At 39.1% G+C, this 22941-nt stretch overlaps 1 protein-coding gene across 3 annotated transcripts in view; it reads left to right on the top strand.

Annotated features, from left to right (window-relative positions):
• TMEM131 (transmembrane protein 131) overlaps positions 1-22941 on the top strand; it is a 186028-nt gene that overhangs the window by 106873 nt on the left and 56214 nt on the right. For all 3 annotated transcript variants that reach the window (XM_070798242.1, XM_070798241.1, XM_070798243.1), the window contains 6 exons: positions 477-600; positions 12429-12545; positions 15133-15255; positions 20011-20091; positions 22552-22702; positions 22794-22850. In XM_070798242.1, coding sequence (XP_070654343.1) covers positions 477-600; positions 12429-12545; positions 15133-15255; positions 20011-20091; positions 22552-22702; positions 22794-22850 — 653 coding nt within the window. The remainder of the gene's footprint in view (positions 1-476; positions 601-12428; positions 12546-15132; positions 15256-20010; positions 20092-22551; positions 22703-22793; positions 22851-22941) is intronic.

The following is a 22941-nucleotide window of genomic DNA, read 5'->3' as shown; positions in this document are numbered from 1 at the left end:
ATGAGGCAGATCTACTCACATACCTTTGCCACTACAGTTTGCCTTCTAAATTGAAGAGCATTTATCAGTGGGAATTTGGGGAGAGAAGGAGAAGATTCAGAATTAGAGAGGCAGGTAGTGTTGCAGGAAGAAAGGGATCTGACCATTTGGTTCCTTGCCTGCCTCCTCCTAGACTGTAAGCTTTATCTGAGTGGAGACTTGCCCCCTTACCTCCCAGTACCGGACTCAGCGTGGGACATACACTTGGCACTCAGAAATTTTATTTGCTGAATAGCTAATGAATGCATTTTATGTATAACTTTAGATATAAATCAGTGTAATAAGTCTGTATATTTGGGTATTTTGTATATATATTGGGTATATTGGTATATTTGTCTAAATAATTTTGATGATTAATTTTTTAACAAGCAGAAATTAACTGTAGCACTTTAAATTGTCTTTGAATATTTGTGACCATTTTCTTTTTGTTTTTACAGACCAGTTGGAATGCCAAAAATGGAAAAAGTTTACTTACATAATCCTAGTTCTGAAGAAACTATTACTTTAGTATCAATATCTGCTACCACATCACATTTTCACGCATCATTTTTTCAAAATAGGGTAAGTTTCTCCACTACATTTGACGTTTCTTGAGTTTGAAAGTCTAGATGTTTTTATTTATCTTATTGTAACTAAAATCTAATTTGAATGTTCCATATTTATTCTGGACTTCAGTTTGCCCCATTTCCTGAAAATTACCACTTCTGCTCTTCAGCACACATTGGTTTTCTTAACATGAAACAGCCTGACAAATCAGCTTTGAAACTTAAGCACACTGGAAAATGCAGTATTGACGTCTTCAGTTGGTTTTCCTTTCCTTCCTAATAATAGGTAAATCCTCAGCGCTGTGTTGGTTCTCTTTTTGTGAGTAATAAAGCACCAGAAACACCCACCCATTAGCTTGTGGTTCTGTAAGTCACCTTTCAGTGGGTTCTTTGCTCCAGCTTTAGTAAGGTTTTAATTAAGATGTCAGCTGGGCTGAGTCCTTGACTTGAGATTTGGGAAATCCACTTCCAGATTCATTCACACGGTCAGCAGACGTCAGTTCCCTGTGCTTGTAGGACTGAGGTTTCATTGCTGGCTGTTGGCCAGAGACCTTTCCCGGTTCCCTGAGGCACCCACTCTCCTCGTCACCATCTTCAAACCAGCGCTTGTGTGTCACATCTTGCTCATGCTCCAGAAATCTTTGGCTTCCTCTTCCACCACCAGTGGAGAAAACTCTGCTTTCATCATGTCATTAGGTCAAGACCACCTGGCAGTCTCCTTATTTTATTAACTTAGAGTGAGCTGACTGATAATCTCATTGTATCTGCAGAATCCTTTTTATCAAATAATGCAAATCACAGGTGTGACATCTCCCCACATCCACAGTCACAAAGTGAGGGCAGGAAATTTGGGGGCCTGTTTAGAATCCTACACACGCATCCTCTAAAATTTTACTTATAATCATTTTTATAGATACTGTGCAAACTTGTTTCTATAAAAAAAAACCTTGACAAAAAATTGATATGAATAAATTTTGAATTTGAGAGAATGCATTAAGCTTTAATACATAGACTTCCAAAATAATTACCTAAATAGCAAATATCAGAGGAAAGTAAATTAATGAAGTCTAATTTCATCTTCCCAGGATTTTCCCTGACTCCTTTGAAGAGATAAAACTAAATAATTAATTTTTAGTGTATAAATTTTCATCAGTTATTTCAATTTTTGCATTTCTTTCTAAAATCCTATTTCATCACGTTGTCCTTAAGTAGCACCTTCTAGTGTAAAAACAAGGCATATAATCTTGACATTTTTTAAATTGAAAACTATCTTGTAAACAAGGAATGGATAAGTTGGCATATTTTGATGGTAAAGTTTTAATTTGCTTATTGTGCTGAGTTGTTCTTTGTTTATTTTTGTAAATATACTGATGGTCTGAGCACTTGAATCCCAGTGCTAGGAGAAACGTGTGTGTATGTTCATTTGGCCTGGTACCCACGTTCCACCAATGAAGAGCTGGACCCTGATGGCTTTGCCTGTCGTCCTGCAGTTAGTGACAGGAATCAGTGTGAAGGTCTAGGTATGCCGCTGGCTTCCCTAGGGATTTGTGTCATAAGAAGCTGTGGTGTGGCTCATGTATGTTAGTCTGTGTATGGAGACACACTTAGGTACAAATGGAATCATCCAGCTTTCAGGCATTGCCCAAGTGTAGAGACATGCTGGGTTAAAAGGCAAAATAGTAAAGTGACATGAAAGCAGTTTAAAAGTAGTTTACAACTACACTACAGATTTTATTTTTATCTTGTTAACTTAATTTGCTAGTTCAAGCAGTGTTTTGTTGTTTCTAAGCATCAAGCTTCATCCTTGTTAAAGGCCGGGGTTTTTACATTTTTAATGTTCCTGTCACAATACACAGCAGCCAAATAGATAGCAGAGTTACAGATAGGTTCTTAAGGGGCCGTGTAGACAGTGCAGACCAAGTGGCCAGCGAGGTGACCTGCAGAGCACACGGCCCATCCAGAGGGACCAGCCCTTACTCCACTCTAGCCAGCGGTGGCCACAGGGGAATGTAAGCTCATGCACAGTTATGATTTTCCAAGAAGAGTCAGAAGTAGGGACTTGTGTATGATAATCTCCTGATATTTACAAATGATAAATGAAGTCAATTTTGAAAGACAATGTAGACCAAAGAAAACTAGTTAAAGGTCACCAATTTGACATTTCTGGACTGGCTCTCCTAGGGACTTATTTCAACACATGAATCTTAGGCAAACAGAATAGTCTCTCTGAAAGTTCTTCAAAAGATAAACTCAATGTGTATGTAGTCAAAGAACAAGTTAAAAGCCAGTCTGTGTTTTCCACTGTCAGGAGGTGGAATTAAACAATAAAATAATTTACACCTATCAGAATTTACGTTTAGGTACTCTAGATTTAGCTTGAAAGGAGATAGCCAAAATCTGTGCTGTCTTAAGTTGTTATTTTCTTATTCTTCTTGATTTTCATCTTTATTCCCTACAGTAAGATACTGACTTCAGAAGCTCAAGAAGTGGAAAGGTGGAATTAACTCTTGAGAAGAGGGAACCTTATTTCTCTTCCACTTAATTTTATGCCTATCATTGGAGCCTTTGGGGAAAAATAAAGAGAGTTTCTCATGTCCAAGAGAGCAGGCCCTTTCTATATATTTATCCTAAGTCTAGTTGTCTTGTCATCTTTAGAATTCCTGGTCAGATCATATTTCTTTGAGAATAAAACATTTTCTGTAACTCACTTAGGTTTTTGATTATTAACCAGTATCATACATGCATTAACTAACCAGTAGGAAACACAAAAAAGAGTAGTCATTATTTAAAAGGCCAAGTGTTACACAACCATTTTTTTTAACCCCATATAAATAATACATATTACCTGGAAGTCAAGAACAAGGGTAATAAAAGGAATGTGGTTGTGTGACAATTTATTTTTCTATATATAACTCCTAATAATTATTTGTGGTTATAATTATGTTGATTAACTGTAATTGTCTAATTATAATTAAAATTACATAATATTAAAACTGCAATTGAGACCTATTCATCTCCATGTCTAGACCTATTCATCTCCATGGCTAGACTGCATATTGACCATAAAATACATAATGTATGGCTTGTTATAAAGAATACAGATATTTTTAGTACTCTGTAATAGTCAAATTTTGATTAAGATAAGATTTGGGTCCCTTATTAGTAAGCAAACAAGAACTATTTTTCCTTGGTCGTATAGAACTTTTTGTTTGATTACCTTTTTGGGTTAATTAAAGATTAACTAGGATAACTTTGCTTCAACCCATGGCTAAAATGAAGTTTTTACTCATTTAGTTATGTCCAACCTAGATAGCATATTCAAAAGCAGAGACATTACTTTGCCAACAAAGGTTCGTCTAGTCAAGGCTATGGTTTTTCCTGTGGTCATGTATGAATGTGAGAGTTGGACTGTGAAGAAGGCTGAGCACCGAAGAATTGATGCTTTTGAAGTGTGGTGTTGGAGAAGACTCTTGAGAGTCCCTTGGACTGCAAGGAGATCCAACCAGTCCATTCTGAAGGAGATCAGCCCTGGGATTTCTTTGGAAGGAATGATGCTAAAGCTGAAACTCCAGTACTTTGGCCACCTCATGCGAAGAGTTGACTCATTGGAAAAGACTCTGATGCTGGGAGGGATTGGGGGCAAGAGGAGAAGGGGACGACAGAGGATGAGATGGCTGGATGGCATCACTGACTCGATGGACGTGGGTCTGAGTGAACTCCGGGAGTTGGTGATGGACAGGGAGGCCTGGCGTGCTGCGATTCATGGGGTCGCAAAGAGTGAGACATGACTGAGCATCTGATCTGATCTGATTTTAGTATGTGTAATAATCTCTTCTCATGGGTTGAAGGTCATTACTGGCAATTAATCATACTTTTTAATTATATATAAAGACCTGGACATTTTTAATTCTATTTCAGCTTAAATTCTGGTATCCATGCATGTTATTGGAAATTGAACAAAATGTGGTAGAGTCAGTAATATGCAAATATTATTATACAGATAATAAAAAGAATCAGATTTGTATCTGTTTATATGGAATAATATGTTAATATGTAAAAAAAAAAAGCACATTGTAGAATAGAATACGATGCCATTTTTTATAAAATGTAAAAAATGTTCCCTCAAACAGCATTCATCCCCTTAAACAGCCTGTCTCCAATTTCCCCACCACCCAGAGTCTGATAGCCAACATTCTGCTCTCTGCTTTTATAAGTTCTATGTGTTTAGGTTGCACGTAGAAGTGATTGTTTTTCACTGTCTATCTCACTTAGCATAATGTCCTCACGGCCCTCCATATCACAAATGGCAGGATTTTTTTTGTTGTTATGGCCAAATAATATTCCATGGATATGAATATACAACACAACTTCTTTATCCTTTCGTGTGTTGCCAGACACTTAAGTTGTTCCCGTATCTTAACTATTGTGAATAATGCTGCAGTAAACGTGAAAGTGCATGTATCTCTTCAATATCCTGTTTTCATTTCCTTTGGCTTTATACGCAAGTGGGATTATTGGATTATATGGTGATTCTATTTTTAATTTTTTGAGGATCTCTATACGCTCTTGCCTGGAGAATCCCAGGGACGGGGAAGCCTGGTGGACTGCCGTCTATGGGGTCGCACAGAGTTGAACACGACTGAAGCGACTTGGCAGCAGCAGCAGCATACTGTTTTCCATGGTGGCTGAAACAATTTACAGTCTTACCAACAGTATGAAAGGACATCCACATCCTTACCAGGACTTTTCTGTTAATGACAGTTGTGAGCTGATATCTCATTGTGGTTTTGATTTGCATTTCCTGGTAATCAGTGATATTGAACATCATTACATGTATCTGTTGGCCATTTAGATGTCTTCTTTGGAAAAATGGTGGGTTAGTTCCTCTGTGCATTTTAAAATCAGATTGGTTTTTTGTTATTGAGTTGTGTAAGTTCTTTATATATTGTGGGTATTACCCTCTTATCCATTATCTGGTTTGCACATATTTTTGTTTATTTATTTTCGGCTGTGCTGGTCTTTGTTTCTGCATATGGGCTTTCTCTAGTTGCACTAGGTAGGGGCTGCTCTCTAGTTGTGGTGCACAGGCCTCTCACTGAGATGGCTTTTCTTGTTGCAGAGCACAGGCTCTTGAGTGTTCAGTTCAGTCGCTCAGTCGTGTCCAACTCTTTGCAACCCCATGGACCGCAGCATGCCAGGCCTCCCTGTCCATCACCAACTCCCAGAGTTTACCCAAACTCGTGTCCATTGAGTCGGTGATGCCATCCAACCATCTCATCCTCTGTCATCCCCTTCTGCTCCTGCCTTCAATCTTTCCCAGCATCAGGATCTTTTCAAATGAGTCAGTTCTTTGCATGGGTGGCCAAAGTATTGGAGTTTCAGCTTCATCGTCAGTCCTTCCAATGAACACCCAGGACTGATCTCCTTTTGGATGGACTGGTTGGATCTCCTTGCAGTCCAAGGGACTCTCAAGAGTCTTCTCCAACACCACAGTTCAAAAGCATCAATTTTTCTGCACTCAGCTTTCTTTATAGTCCAACTCTCACATCCATACATGACCACTGGAAAAACCATAGCCTTGACTAGATGGACCTTTGTTGGCAAAGTAATGTCTCTGCTTTTGAATATGCTGTCTAGGTTGGTCATAACTTTCCTTCCAAGGATTCAGCGTCTTTTAATTTCCTGGCTGCAGTCAGCATCTGCAGTGATTTTGGAGCCCCCCAAAATAAAACCAGCCACTGTTTCCACTGTTTCGCATCTATTTGCCATGAAGTGATGGGACCGGATGCCATGATCTTAATTTTCGGAATGTTGAGCTTTAAGCCGACTTTTTCACTCTTGTCTTTCACTTTCATCAAGAGGCTCTTCTTCACTTTCTGCCATAAGGGTGGTGTCATCTGCATATCTGAGGTTATTGATATTTCTCCCGGCAATCTTGACTCCAGCTTGTACTTCTTCCAGCCCAGCATTTCTCATGATGTACTCTGCATATAAGTTAAATAAGCAGGGTGACAATATACAGCCTTGACGTACTCCTTTTCCTATTTGGAACCAGTCTGTTGTTCCATGTCCAGTTCTAACTGTTGCTTCCTGACCTGCATACAGGCTTCTCAAGAGGCAGGTCAGGTGGTCTGGTATTCCCACCTCTTTCAGAATTTTCCAGTTTATTGTGATTCACACAGTCAAAGGCTTTGGCATAGTCAATAAAGCTAGAGTGTTCAGGTTTTGGTAATTTGGTGCATTGACTCAGTAGTTGCGACTCATGGACTTTAGAGCATGGGCTCAGTAGTTGTGATATAAGAGTTAATTTGCCCCTTGGCATGTGGAATCTTTCTGGACCAGGGATTGAACCTATGTCCCCTGCATTGGCAAGTGGATTCTTAACCACTGGACCACTAGGGAAGTCCAGTTTGCAAATATTTTTTCCCATTCCATAGGTTGCCTTTTCATTTCATTGATAATTTCTTTTACTATGTAGAAGCTTTTTAATGCATTCTCTTACTGATTTTTTGCTTTTGTTCCTTCTGCTTTTGATATCATATTGTCATCATTGTACAGACCAGTGTCAAGGAGTTTTTTCCCTATGTTCTTCTAGGAGTTTTATCCCTGTTTTCTTCTAGGAGTTTAGTGGTATGAGGTTATATATTTTAAATCTTTAATCCATTTTGAGTTATTTTGGAGAGTGCTGTAAAATACGGGTCCAGTTTCATTTTTCTATGTGTGGTTATCCAGTTTTCCTAACACCATTTATTAAAGATACAACCTTTCCCTATAGAGTATTCTTGGCTCCCGTGTGAAATATTAAATGAACAGTATATGCAGGGGTTTATTTCTGGACTCTGTTTGTCCGTTGGTCTACATGTCTGCCTTTATGCCAGAACCATACTGTTTTAGTTTCTTTACCTTTAAGGTGTGCTTGGAAAGCAGGAAGTATGATGCCTTCAACTTTGATATTCTTACGATTGTTTTCTATTTCTGTGCAAATTTTAGGATTGTTTATTTCTGTTTAAACTGTCATTGGTTTTGATAAAGATTGCGTTGAATCTGTAGATGGGTTTGCTTAGTATGGAAAGTTTTAAAATACTAACTTTTCTGAGCCACAAACAAAGGTTATCTTCCCATTTGTTTGTGTCTTACAGTTTCTTTTATCAAGGTCTTACAGTTTTCATCATACAGATCTTTCGCCTCCTTGGATAAATTTATTACTAAGTATTATTTTTGATACTACTATGAATAGAAAAGCTTTTTTTCTTCTTCAAACGTTGCATTATTGGTGTATAGCCTGTACACCAGTATACCAGTACATTGGTTTCTATGTGTTGATTTTATCTCCTGCATCTTTACAGAATTTGTTGGTTAGTTGTAGTAGTTTTTTGTTGAGTCTTCAGGATGTTCTCTATGTAATATTGTATCATCTGCAAATAACAACTTTTTCTCTTATTTTCCACTTCTGATGCCTTTTATTCGTTGTCTTGCCTCAATTGCTTTAACTTAGGCCTTCCAGTACTGTGTTGAATAAGAGTGGGCACCCTTGTCTTGTTTCTGATCTTAAAGAAAAACTCAAATTTTCATCACTGAGTGTGATGTTAGCTTTGGGTGTTTGTATGTGGTCTTGATTATATCAGAGTATGCTTCTTCTGTACTCAGTTGAAGGTTTTTATCATGAGATATATTTTTGTCAAGTACTTTTTTGTTGTGTGGCGGGATTTACTTTGCTGATAATTTTTGAGAATTTCTATGTCTATATTCATCAGGGATATTGTTTATAGTTTTCTTGTAGTGTCCTTGTCTGGCTTTGGTATCAAGGTAATGCTGGCCTCATAAAATGAGTTTGGAAATGTTCCCTTCTCTTAATTTTTGAAGAATTTGAGAAAGACTGGCATCAATTCTTCTTTAAGAATTTGATAGAATTCACCAGAGAAGCCATCTGGTCCTGGAGTTTTCTGTTTGGGGAGGTTTTTGATTACTTATTTGATTTCCTTACTTATTATTGGTCTACTGAGATTTTCTATTTCTTCCTGATTCAGTCTTGGTAGGTTGTGTGTTTCTAGGAATTAATCCACCAGGCTGCTCTCCTCTCTTCCCCCCAACCCAGGAGAGGTCACTGTCTCATGCAGTATTGCCTCAGCATGGGTTGGGGAGTTGGCCCTGGGAAAATTCCTCTTACTGTCTCCACTGCAACCAGGTTCTTTTTTTTTTTTTTTTTTTTGCTTCCAGTGGCATGCTGGAATACCTCCTTGGGAAAGGTAGACTCTGCAAGCTGTCTCTTGTCCAGTGGTATCTTCCCAGGTCAGCACTCTGCAGGTTCTTTCCCAGCTGCAACTAGACAGGATGGGGTCGGTTCATTGGTTCCGCAGCCTGTGCAGAAGTCTGTTTGCCTGTTTCCAGGTACACAGGTGGGCAGGATGGCTCCCAGGTCTTCAGGTGTATGGCAACAGATCCCACAAGTCCCACAGAGGCACTTCTGCTGTGGATGGATATCTAATATGTTAAAGGGAACAAAAGGGAGGACTGTCTTACACCACCAGATTTAAATAGGAGGGTCAGGGAAGACTTCATTCAGAAGGTGACAACTGAAGACTGAAGGAGATGTATACAGGGAAGTGGAATATATGGAGGACATTTCATACAGAGGGCTCAGTCGTGAGGTCTCTGATATGAAAGCATGACTAGTGTGCAGGGGACCATGTGGCTAGACCAGAGTGAGCAAGGGTGAGGGGGGGAGTAAAGGGGTTGTGGGAGGGGACAGGCTGTGAAGGGCCTTATACGGTGTAATAAGGATTTGGGCTCTGATCCTGAATGACATGGGAAGCTATCACAGGTTTTGAGCAGCGAAATGAATGATAGCGTTACGTTTTATAAAGGATCACTGTTTATCAGAGATAGAGTCAAGAAGGGCAAGGGGAGAATAAAGGACACTAGTTATCTTGGCTGTTGCAGAATATCAGGGTTATTATTAGTTTTAGATTATTATTATTATAAACTAATATCAGAATATCAAGATTGCTCTAAGCAGAGAAGAAATGAAGAAAGCTGTCAGATTTGGGATGTATTTTGAAGACAGCAGCAGAATTTTCTGAGGTGGGATAGAGAGGAAGTGAAGCATCAAGAGTGACTCCAGAGATTTTGTCTTGAGCAGCTGGGAGGACGGAGTTGCCATCAACTGAGATGGGAAAGGCTGAGAGTAGAGCAGGTTTCAAGAGTGTAGCCAGTGGTTCAGTTTTGGACGGATTAGATTTGGCGTATCTCCTGGACGTCCAGGTGGAGGTGCAAAGTAAGCAATTGATATTTAAGTTTGGTGTGTGAGGGAAAGGACTAGGCTTAAAACAGAAGTGTAGGCAACACTGTAAATCAACTATACTTCAATTAAAAAATTAATTTAAAAAAAAAGTAGCTTTACAGTGATCCCCTCTCCCCCTGCAGCCACTGCTCTCAAAGGAAAAGGAGATGCATTCACTGGAGGGAGGACTATTCAGAGGCTTTCATTTGTTGGTTTGTTTTCACATTCTGGTTTGAGTTTTTCCAATTAAAATCAAGAAATCTAGGGGAAAAAAAAGACAAAGTGTAGGAGTCACTGGTAAAGATGGGAAGCCCAGACCTAGGTGAGATCACCAAGGGAGCAGGTGGTCAGGGACTGATGTGGTACAAAGATGAATAACTTCACTGCAAATAATTTAAAACTGAAGTTAGCATGCGATGTGCTGCCTTCATTGCCTTTTCCTACTGTTTTCTTTTTTCTTTAGTCATACTAAATTTATTTTAAAGTTTGCCACAAAGGGAACAAAAAGATAAATTGCAGCAAATCTGATGAATTTTTACAAGAAGATTACATTCCTGAACCTGAGTTTATTGTTCTGTTTCCTCACCGATTTGTTACATCCTTAAGTGTCTTTTGGAAGTAGATTTTCCTTGTTATTTAGAAAATGAAAAAAAAAAAAGGAAATAATTGTTCTGTGTATTTCTTCAGGCATCTTTTTTTTTCTTTAGTTGAAGGGTAATTGGTTTACAATATTGTGTTGGTTTCTGCCATATATCATCCTAAATCAGCCATAGATAAGCATGTGTCCCCTCTCTCAAACCTCCCTCCACCTTCCACCCCATCCCACCCCTCTGGGTTGTCTCAGAGCAGCAGGTGTGAGTGCCCTGCGTCATACAGGAGATCCCCACTGGCTGGCTGTTTCCCACGCGGTAGTGTATATGTCTCAAATTGTCCCTCCCTCTCCTTCCTCCGTTGTGTCCAGTTTTCAAGTCTTTAAGTAATAAAGAGTTGATTGGATATTGGGAACTATCAGAGAACCTGTACTCTTGTATCCAGGCTCCTTTTCCCCCTAGGATATAAATGACATCGTGAAGTAAAAGCTTCATCTTCCTTTTTACTCTTGGTCATTCTATCTGGGGTTTTATCAGTTTTGCAGACCTTTTTGAAGCATCAGCTTTTGGTTTTCCTGATTTTTCCATTTTCTATTCCATTATTTTCAGCTCTTGTCTGTTTTAGTCTTCTTTTGCTTATTTTGGGTTTAATTTATTCTTTTTCTAGTTTTTCAAGGTGGAAACATCAATTATTGATTTGAGACATTTCTTCTCAAGATAAACATGTAATGCTATAATTTTCCTTCCGAGTATTTCCTTTAGCTCAGCTCACAAATTTTGATATGCTGTGTTTTCATTTCCAGTTGACTGAATGTTTTAAAATTTCCTTTGTGACTACTACTTTAACTGGTGGGTTACTTAGAAATGTATTGTTTCATTTTGAACTGCTTAGGGGTTTACCATGTATCTTCCTGTTACTGATTTTTGGCAAGTGTTACCTCCATCAGACTCCAAAGCTTCTATGTACCGTGTTGTGTAGCCCACACTCAACGTTTAGCAATGCATAAAAATTTTAGCTGAATTCATTTTACTGTCTTGAATGCTAACCTCATCTTCTTCCCATTATCTGCCATACTTAATGTTACCATCTCTTCTTGAAGGTGTTTGTCTTTCATTAAATTGGGGGCTGGTTGATACACAAGAAAGGTTACCATTTTTCAAATGATTTTTGTTTTTTATAATACAGGAAAGATGCTCTTCCAGCTTTCTATATCCAAAGCTGTAGACAGAAGTCTCAGTGCCATAGATTTTAGGCTATAATTTGGGGAGCATTTAGAGTACTAGCCACAGAGGCAGAATGAGAGAAGTTAAGGACTTTGCATATTAAAATGCATTCTAAGGCTTCATTGCAGGCAGAACTGCATTCATAGTCTCAGAGGCTTCGTGAAGCAGCCCTGTTGTTCTGCTGTAATAAAATTTTTATTTGCAAACCACAGTGACATTCTCAGTTTGCTCAAGGTCAGAGGAGGGGTCTCCTCTCCTCTCCTTTCTTTTATAATGTAAGTTGCTGGCACTTTTTGTGCCTTGTGTGAATGGGTGACAGAGGTTGAGGCTGGGCTTGTTTACTTATTAGAATAGTACAAGTGGCTGCTTAGGAGTAGAGTAGAACATCTATATAAAAAGCTTGGCTTCAGCTCATCTCCTCCTTGATCGTCTGATGTTGAAGGAGCCAGTAATTAGGCACTTCATTCCAGCCTGGTGATTACTGAATGAACAGAATCCAAGGGAACCATCTGCTGTACAGGGTTTTAGAATTGTGATTGACAAAGATATGTGAAAGCCGATGTGAAGACATCTTTTTTTTTCCATTGCAAAATAGTTTGGCTAATTTAAAATGTAAACCTTTGGGAGGAAAAAGCTAGTTTGTGGAAATGATTCTAAGACGTTTTAGAGAATTTTAGCTGTCTACTTATAGTCACTATGATCTGATACTTTTTTTTTTCACTAATTTAACTTACTACTTTTCTTTTTCAGAAAATTCTTCCAGGAGGAAATACATCATTTGATGTAGTTTTTCTTGCAAGAGTAGTGGGAAATGTAGAAAATACTTTATTTATTAATACATCTAATCATGGGGTATTCACTTACCAGGTAAGAATCAGAATAAAATCTTTATTATTTATAAAATACAGTTTTCATCTTCATCCTATCACATGTTGGGAACTCTTCAAAAACTCATGATCAGGGAAAATGTAAGAGTTTAGAGTTAGAGCATTTTTATACTTTACAACTGCATTTGTGAATATCCCTATTCAAATCAGACTGAACAAATGATCTTTAAAAGCTACAGCTAAAGTGTTAATATAAGATTGGTTGGCAGAAGAACAGTTAAAAATATTTTCACAGTGCCTCTAGATTTTTTTTAATTTTTACTTTTTGCACACTTATGAAGTGATAACATTTTCAGGATTAAAAGATGTGTGCCTGTTTTTCTTTGGTAATTATATTGTTTAAATTTTTCATCTTCCCTGGTGGCTCAAGTGGTAAAGAAACTGCCTGCAGTACAGGAGACCCAGGTTCAATCCCTGGGTCAGGAAGATCCCCTGGAGAAAGGAGTGGCAACCCACTCCAGTATTCTTGGCTGGGAAATCCCATGGGCAGAGGAGCCTGTCAGGCTACAGTCCATGGAGTCTCAAAGAGTCGGAGACGACTGAGCAGCTAACACTTTGTATGTACAATCATGGTTTGGATTATTAAAGAAAGCTAGTGTTTTTGAATCGGAATTTTTTATATAGCAAGATTGCAAAGAAATAATTTATTTGGCACAGTTCTACGCACTTTACGTGCACTTCTGCCTGCGTTACAGATACTGTCCTTCTCATTTTTTTAGATGAGGAAGGTGAAGTTTAAAAAGGGTAAACAATTTTGCTTATGCTAATGGTAAGTTGTTGAGCAGGGATTCAAATCCATGTCTTTATAGCTACAAAGACCATCCTATTAACCACTGAGCTGTACTGCCCATGGAACTCAAATCCTTACTTAGCTAGTATCTTACTTTACAGTTTTTATGCTTGTTTTTGAATATTTCTTCTCAGTTACCCAGAATGCTTCATGTATTTTGTAAATTATTTGTGTATTTTGGAAATCACTGTCAGAGTAAGCATTCGTATTAGTCAGACATCATATCTTATGCTTATTTATGGTGAGTAAGTCTTTAATAGTCATTTGATAGGCATTGAGTAAACTTTGGAAGCCAGTATGGATGAGTGACTCTGACGTGCTATACAGAGCACTTGGCATATACTTGTTGAGTAAATCAAAAGACCTCCATGAAACTGGAAAGACCTGTGCCCTCCAGAGGCACCCCCAGCTGACCATGGGTGACCTGAGGTTGTGGTCGGGTTGTTCTCAAGGTGCGCCTCGCTGCCATCCATCTTCACCTCCCCACACCTAGTCTTTCACCACATCTTGCTGTTAAATGTCTCTCTCCTCTCCAGCACCACTACTGTCTCCCAGGCCGGCCGGCCCTACCTTTCCCTGGGTGACACAGAGCCTCCTGACTGTCTTTCCTCTCCTCCACAGCCCCTGCCCTGGTCCATTGTTCATGCTGTAGCCGTGATGATCTTCTCTGAACATAAACCACATCCAGTCAGCCCCTCATGTAAATCTTTATGCTTTGACACTGCTCTTAGAGCAAAATGCACGCTTCTGAGCAAAGCCAGCAAGGCTCTAAGGATCTGACTCCCATATTAGCTGTCCCATCTCATCCCATTTGACCATGATTCTCAGGTTTTTCTTTGTCTTCCAACAAGCCAGGCCTTTTCCTGCCTCCAGCCCTTTGCCTATATACTTGCCCTTGGTGAAGAGTCATCGTTGCTTCTTCTCGTCGTTCAGGTGACATCAGCTCACATCACCTCCCCTGGCCACCCTCTCTGAAAGAATTTTCCCATCCTTACTCCAACTGTTTGCTCTATATAACATTATCCATTTTTTAAAAACCTTTTTATTGTTATCTGTCCCTCATACTAGAATTTAAGTTCCATAAGGACAGGCACATTATGCATCTTGTTCACTGTTGAATTATTCACAACTGTACATGCCTGTGCCCAGCACATCATAGGCACTTAATAAATGTTTGTCATTTGAGTGATTGGCTCACCCTGTTGGTCAGCCCACATTCCCATGTAGGAATGACCTGGGACTGGGCTTGGTCGTTAAGAGATTGTCTGGGCCCTAGAGCCATCTTCAGGTGATTGAAACAGGGAAATCAGGATTCTCTGTTTTTCTTTTGTCTTTCCCATGACTTCATGAAGGACTGCTAGCATTTTAATTTCTAATATATTATAGAAATCATTCCAAATGTATATGTATGTTATTTAATGTATATAAATATGAATATATATATTCTTAAGTGAAAGTGAAGTCGCTCAGTCATGTCCAACTCTTCACGACCCCATGGACTGCAGCCTACCAGGCTCCTCCATCCATGGGATTTTCCAGGCACGAGGACTGGAGTGGGGTGCCATTGCCTTCTCCATATTCTTAAGATATATGTGCATCTCAGATCAACTGATAGTCAAGTACAGAAACTACATGTGTGTTCCTTTTTAAAAGAATTAAGATTTTTCCATAAGTAAACTCACCAGTTTTCCCTAAATCAATCAGTTGTAACTATAAAAATGTTATCTAAAACTATAAAAGCTACTCAGATTGCTTTTTTTTTTCTACTTGGAAACAGGTATTTGGTGTTGGAGTTCCAAATCCATACCGATTGAGGCCATTCCTTGGGGCCAGAGTCCCTGTGAATAGCAGTTTCTCACCCATAATAAACATACACAATCCTCACAGCGAACCTTTACAGGTGAGTTTATAGCAGTGATTTTTTTAACGTGTTTCACTTCAGTGGAAATTAATGCTTAGTGTGAAATCTCAGTCTTTTACAGTTTTTAGATTACCTAAAACAGGTTTTTAAAATATATGCCAGTATGTAGTACTGAAGCAAGGTATTCTTTTAATGCTGCTTGTAGTCTGAACCTGAGGTTATATCAGTGTGGTTATTGAATTTTTGGAACCATTTTTAAAATGACTGGTTTCTCTGGTGTTAGTTTTAAGTGGCTCTGCATTTAATTTAAGAAGAGTTTTCATCTATATGAGGCCCCTACTTTTCTTTCTTGGGCTCCTTCTGGCCCAGTTTAAAATTTTAAACCCACTATTTGTATTTATTTCTAGTAATACTAAATATTGGGTGATGGCAGCCTGGAAATTAAAATCCAAGGAAAGGATAATATAGAACCATTGATTAAAAGCCATCTTATTTTTTTACTTTGAAAAATCCAACTCCTGATCTTACGCAGTCTTTTAGTAATCATATTTCCACCTTTGAAATCCCTCCTCACCCAGCCCTTGTCTCTAACACGGTGGGAGTGGCTGGTGTCGCTCCTGCAGGTATTTCCTCAGATCCCCACCCCGGCTCCCCAGTGACTTCCAGCCATGGACACTTGTTGCCATTGTAGCTTCTAGCTGTGTTGTCTGTGTGGAAGGATATATGGATACTTTCCAGAATAATGTTTACTCCCAGGGCCCATGGAGTTCTTCAGGACCAACACTGAAGAACTGAGCAGTAGCTTGAAAATAGCAGGTGAAGGATAAACACTGTGTGTTGTATGAGCCGCTGAGCTTTGACGACGAAAGTGGGTTTTGTCATCCTAGCACTCCCTGGTAGAAAGGCTCATAAACGGTGAAGAGGAAAACAAGGGAGAATACAATGAGATATTCAGATCTGGGTTTGTGAAATGCCTGGGAGTTGTATGCTGAGGTAGCAAGCAAGGGTTCCCTGCAAACTCAGCTGCCATTGGGTGAAGATAGCCATTGATAAAAACACTGCCTCCAAATTCTGGTTATATGTAGCTGAGGATCTTCGTCGTGAAAGAGGAAAGTGCCTTGTCTCCTGCTTGAGACAGAGTTCCTCTCCATCATCAGTCTTCGTTTATATCCTTTTGCTGCTTTGGGGAATGGTGTACTTTCCCTGTTTCAGCTAACTTTTACCACAAAACTATACAGAAACCTCGTAAATTCTTGCTGCTTTCTTTTCTTGACTATTTTTGAGTCCAAGAAATAAGAACTGTCCTCTCGTTCTCTCAGGCCCTGCTGTGTGAGCTGCCATGTGCAGCTGCAGCAGCAGTGTCACAGAGCCCCAGGGATGCACCGCCTCCGTGGTCACCCCACCGCGGACTGAGGGTCTTGCTTTCTGCTGGGAAAGATGGAGGTTACAGACTCAGCAGATGTTGGCCAGCCTAGTTAAAATACTTAAGTAGCCTTACAGTCTGTGTCTTTGCTCCTCAGCCTTTTGAGTCCTCAGACTACCGTCGAGAACAACTGTCTCTGAATTCAATATTGAGTTTTTTTCTTTGGCTTGTCTAGTCCTTTTCCAGTCACGTAACACTTCAGTTCAGTATTATCACAGTACGCTTTTCATCAATGCACAGGAGAGCAAATGGAAAGCCAGGGTTGCTCTCTCAGAACCAGTAGATTGGGATCTCCCTGGCAGTTCAGTGGTTGAGATTCAGCTTCCAATGCAGGGGCACTGGTTCGATCCCTGGTCTGGGAACTAAGATCCCACATGCCACAGGGCCCTGTCAAAAAAAAAAAAAAAGAAGAACCAATAGATTATCTCTGGAAGGCAATTTTTTTGGTTGCTTTTGAGAGAGAAAATCCAAGTCCCTTCTTGATGGACACTGTTTACTTGAGGTATAACTGCCATATAACACTGTGTTAATTTCAGGTGTACAGCGTAGTGATTCTGTGTATATCACAGAACGATCACCACGGTAAGTCTCGTTAGCAACATCACCACACATAATTACAAAACTTTTTTTTCTTATGATAAGAAATTTTAAGATCTGCTCTTTTAGTAACTTTGAAATGTGCAGTTACAGTGTTGGTATTAACTATGGTCACTGTCCTGTCTGTCACATGCCCGGAACTTAATTGCTTTTTAAACTGGAAGGTTGTGTGGAAGACACTCTTAACCTGATAGTCCTGTGTGTCATGAACTTGTCCTCAAATTTAAGAAAGTATTGTAAAGCAAGAAATTACACCTCATTTGTTCTTTATACAACACTAACACACAAGTATGTTCTCACTGAAAACTATTAACAGTTCAAATGTGTAAGGCGGAAGTCCCCTTGAACTTGCTGCCTTCCAGTCCAGTACGGTCCCGCAGAACTTTCTGGTGCGATGGGAGTGTTCTGTATCTGCTCTGTCCAGTACAGGAACCGCCAGCCACTGGGGCTGCTGAGCATGTGAACTTGTGGCTAGGGTGGCCGAGGCCCTGAACCTTCAGTTTTATTTTATATCAAGTGATTTAAATGACTGTTGTTATCACAGCTCCTGGCCAGAACCCTTCCTCACTGATAACCTTCGTGTAACCTCGGTGTGTCTCCTCAGGCCTTTCTCTGTATGCTTGTGTACACGTACGGGGGCACTCTGAAATTAACGTTCCTCCTGGTATTTTGTTTTTAACATAAATTATCATTTGTATATATCATTGGCATCCTTTTCCCCCTAAACTTTATTAAATTAGAAACAACTAGCAGGGGACTGAAAATCAGGAGTCTGTTGTTCTAGTTTCAATGTTATCTTCCCTTTGATTTTATAATTTAGCCTTTATCTGTCCACATTTCCATATTCCCTTCCCTCTTGTCAGGATTCAACCTTTTAATCTTGTTTTCAAACTTTGTTAGGCTTGTTTCCTTAATACCTTGGAAGATTTCTAAATGAAATAACACACGGTGTTTTCTGGTTTTACAGAAAAAGTCCTATAAGTCACCCCATCAGTTAAGGCGCTGTTAGCACAGTCAGTACTGAAGGGGAACAGTAATACATTGGAAGGCAAGTATTAAGACACAGACAAGACCGTAGCTCCTTAGTCTTGGGTAAATCGTTACAGTAACAACCACACCCACCAGAAACAAAAGCCTTTAAGCATATACTAAAGTATTACTGTCTGTCCTGCTTTGTCCTTTTTTATGTACTCCTGGTTTGTGATAGACAAGGAAAGGTTTTCCACCCATTCTCATTCTTCACCCCAGATTTGCATTTAATTAAATATATTCTTTATTTTTAAGAGGTAGGATAACCTTCCTTTAAACAAAAGGCTCCTTTTCTTTATATGAGCAAAGAGGCATACGACCCTTCTGTTCCTTGCTGTTTACCCAAGAGAAAGAAAAGCAGATGTCCACACAGAAACGTGGTGTGCATAACAGCTTTATCTGTAATGACCAAAAAACTGGAAACAACCCAGATGTTCATCAGCAAGTGAATGGATCTAGAATTGTGGCATATCCATAAAATCAAAAAAGAAATGAACTGTTAGTAAAAAAACAACGTAATAGATCTCAAGATAATTACACTGAATAAAAGCAACCAGACATGAGTATACACTGTATGCTCCCATTTATATAAAATGCTAGAAAACACAGACTAATTTTGAGTGGCCAACAGCAGCTCAGCGGTGCCTGGGGATGGGAAAGGGCCGAGAGTGGCAGGTGGATTGCAGAGGGTGTGAGGAAACTTTGGGAGGTAAACGGTTTACTTAATATCATAATTGTGATGGTAGCTTCATTCCATCTTCATGTACATGTCAGAATCTATCTCGTTGTACACTTTCAAAATGTAGAGTTTTATTGTACATGAATCATACCTCAGTACAGCTGTTTTTTAAAAATGTGTAGTTATGGCTGATTTGCATTGTTGTATAGCAGAAACCAGTGCAACACTGTAAAAAGAAAAAAAAAATTAAAGAAATTATTAGCTAAAAAAAAAATGGGTGTAGGTACAGGCCACAGAGATATTAATAGTACCTGTGATTTTGCTTGCACAACACATCAGATATTTTAATCCTGCATTGATACTGTTGCCTATCAATATGATATGCACTTCACTGTGTCACAATTAGGATTTCCCAGGTGGCTCGGTGGTAAACAATCTGCCTGCCAATGCAGGAGACACAGGTTCAATCCCTGGGTCGGGAGTATACCCTGGAGTAGGAAATGACAACCCACTCCAGTATTCTTGCCTGGAAAATCCCATGGACAGAGGAGCCTGGCAGGTAGGCTGCAGTCCATGTGGTCACAAAGAGACACGACTGAACGACTGAGCACGCGTCACAGTTACAGTGGTTAATAGATCTGCTACTGGGTCTTGTTGTTGATGTGTGAATAAAGAAGAACTTGTATTACTATAAGAAATACAAAATGTGTGTTTCTAAAATTTGATTCTTTCCAGAAGCTGTTTCCTTGGGAAAATACAAAAATATATGTCCTCCAGATGGATTTTCTAAAATCCAGTCTCTGAAACAGCTACACTATTTTTGAGTTTGATATTTTGAAGTTACCTGTTTAATTAAATATTGCACCAGTGCTTATACATACGGGCACTGCCTCTAGTGCTGTGACGCCATACTTATCCTGCCAATACTTATCCTTTGTATCTGTAAGCATTTTTTTAATTTTTTCTGATAGACGCAATTAAGCCATCAAACATTTCTACATAACAGCAAATCACTTGCATCGAGAATATGATTTTTACTTAACCATCATGTACTCTTCTGTCTCAGGTTGTAGAAATGTACTCTAGTGGAGGAGACCTTCACCTTGAACTTCCCACAGGGCAGCAGGGAGGCACCAGGAAGCTGTGGGTGAGTGCAGACATGTTCTCGCGTGAGAGCGCTTGAAACCAGTTATTTCCTTACATGCACCAGAAAACACATAACTGCTTATCACCCAAAGAAATACGGGTGATGTCTCCATAATTACTGTCTTAGCATTAAATGTGTATCAAATATATTTGAAAACTGGAGAGACTGAGAGTAGTAGAGTGGTATTAATCATTTTTGGAAAGAGCAGTGAACAAAATTGGTGGAACCTTTAACCCCCTGTGTGGAAAGGAAGAGATTTTAACTATTCTTCTACAGAATAATATTGGTAAAGTTGTTTCTGAATCTAATCGTTTATAATATGCTTTACACTAAAATTGAAGAAAAAAAAAAAGAAAAAACCATGGAAGGGATTCATGGTATTTTTAAAGGTACATAATTGAACATTCAAACTTATTGTTGATGGCGGAGATGGCGTTTGCAGAGGGAACATAGGCTCTTGTGATGACTTAGAGACTAAGTTCTTAGGTGATCTCTCAGTACATCCACATTTAATGCTGTTGAAGATGTATCAGTAGTTTGTGTAAGTGGTGAGAGAACCACTTTCTCTTGGAGAATATTAGCAAATATTAACCAGATTAATGAATAGGTAGCCATTACCTAATTTGCAAAGGTTCCTGCCATAGGAGGATTGTTTTTATTCTTTAATGTTGTCTACTCAGCTTTAATCAGAAAAGGGAAAGGCATAGAATATGTAGCGCTTGTCGCTAAAATCACTGCTTATCCATAATTGAAGACACGTAGACTTCACCACATGAATAAGTTCTGAAGATCAGAGTTTCTTTGTTAATTGCCCTGTTAATTTAAAAACACACCACCTCTTGATTCTGTCATCTGACCAGTCTCAACCAGGGAAGGAAGGGATGTGCAGGGGACATTTTTTAGGATGTTAACTTGAACATTTAGAAACCAAATTGTCAGTGACTAAGTTAACTCCTAAGATATAGAAACACTCTAGCTAGTAGAAAGGTATGTAATGGACAGCCTTTTTATATCCTTTCACAAAAGTGTTTTGCCTTGAAATTATGATTTTGTTTGAAAAGACTTTGGGAGAAATTGTGTATAAAGCAATGCTTTATATAATTGATTATAAGGTATTAAATTCGTGTTATAATTCTAAATAGAAGAACTAAGAATTTACTGTGATGGGCTTCCCAGGTGGCGCTAGTGGTAAAGAACCCGCCTGCTAATGCAGGGGACATCAGAAACACAGGTTGAATCCCTGGGGGAAAATCCCCTGGAGGAGGGCATGGCAACTCACTCCAGTATTTTTGCCTGGAGAATCCCATGGACAGAGGAGCCTGGCGGGTACGGTTCATAGAGTCACAAAGAGTTGGACACGACTGAAGCAACTTGGCACACACGCCGAAGTGGATTCTAATAAACATTAGAGAATTCAGATTTCTAATTAAGAACTGTAATGTAGCAGACATGGAAAATTGCTTTAATATTCTTAGCAGCTGCAAGAAAAAATAGTGATTCTTATTCCTACAAATCTAGGGTGGGATTGGCCTAGAGAAGGCAGCTGGCCTTGACCTCACTCCCAGCCTGTTTCAGTGAGCAAACCCCAGTCAGCTCCTGGAGATGGGGGTGTGGGCGATCCATCTCTCATGGCCCCGAGAGGGTTCCAGTCACCTCTTTTCTACTTTGAGTCTAGAAAGTTAAGAGAATGGAGGTAAATGAAGACCAGTACATTCTGAACCACAGGGATTTCCTAAAATAGGCCAAAAGGTATGTGCAGAGAAACTCTGAAACTCTGCCCAGTGAAGCCAGTTTATTATAAAAGCAGGAAAAGATTTGTACCTCAAAAAAAAGTGTTTTTTCCAGTGCCTCTTCCTTCTAGTGTATATGTTGTATTCTCTTCCCTCTAGTGTATATGTATGTTTTTACGAACCTAAAAAGTTATGCTACTTTACACGCTAAGAGCCTTACTGAACACATTTGTTGAACTGTGGATTTGCTTGGGAAGCTTGTTCTGTTAGGTTTTAAACGAAAGGAGAGCCAAGTCTGTGTTCCCTTAGTTATCATTTAAAGAGAGTCCTGTGAATGTCTGGGAAAGCAATTTCTCTTTGATGGTGATGTGTTTATTGTTTAGAGGATTTGGACTGAACTCCTCTAAACAAGCACACCAATACAGCAAAAAAATTGGACTCTACCTTTTAATGATGGCTTTGCAGCTGACAGTTTGTTTTCATATAATTTTATCTCTTTTTTGTTTTGCTCAAATTTATATACCAAACTTCATCAATTTTAAGATACACACATTTGTATCATTTAACATCCTCCAAAATTGGACTGTGCAGTATAATCAGTGAAATGAATGTGTTTGTTTAATTGGCAGTATTTTTTTCTATATAAAATAATAATGCATCTTTTAGGTGATGTCATCTCATTCAATAAACTGTAGTGGTTTTGCTACATTCTGGTCTGTTAACTTGTCAGGAAATTCCTCCTTATGAAACCAAGGGAGTGATGAGAGCCAGTTTTTCATCTAGAGAAGCAGATAATCACACAGCTTTCATAAGAATAAAGACAAATGCTTCAGACAGCACGGAGTTTATCATCCTTCCGGTTGAAGTGGAAGTCACAACAGGTGAGTAGATGACTAAAGGAGCATGGTTTGTCTTCAGCACATCTTACTCTGGCAAGATGAAATATAATTGTGTACTCTTCTTTTTTCCAAGCTCCTGGAATTTATTCCTCAACTGAAATGTTAGATTTTGGCACACTGCGAACACAAGGTAAAAAAAAGAGATAGTGTCATGAAGTCTTTTTAAAAAATCCCTGTATTCATCGCTAAATGGCTCTCCTTTAACTCCTCTGTAATTAGTT

The sequence above is a fragment of the Bos indicus genome, chromosome 11, assembly GCF_029378745.1.
Source record: "Bos indicus isolate NIAB-ARS_2022 breed Sahiwal x Tharparkar chromosome 11, NIAB-ARS_B.indTharparkar_mat_pri_1.0, whole genome shotgun sequence".
Lineage (NCBI taxonomy): Eukaryota > Metazoa > Chordata > Mammalia > Artiodactyla > Bovidae > Bos > Bos indicus.
Note: the sequence above shows the minus strand (reverse complement) of the source record. Positions and strands in the feature narration are given on the sequence as shown.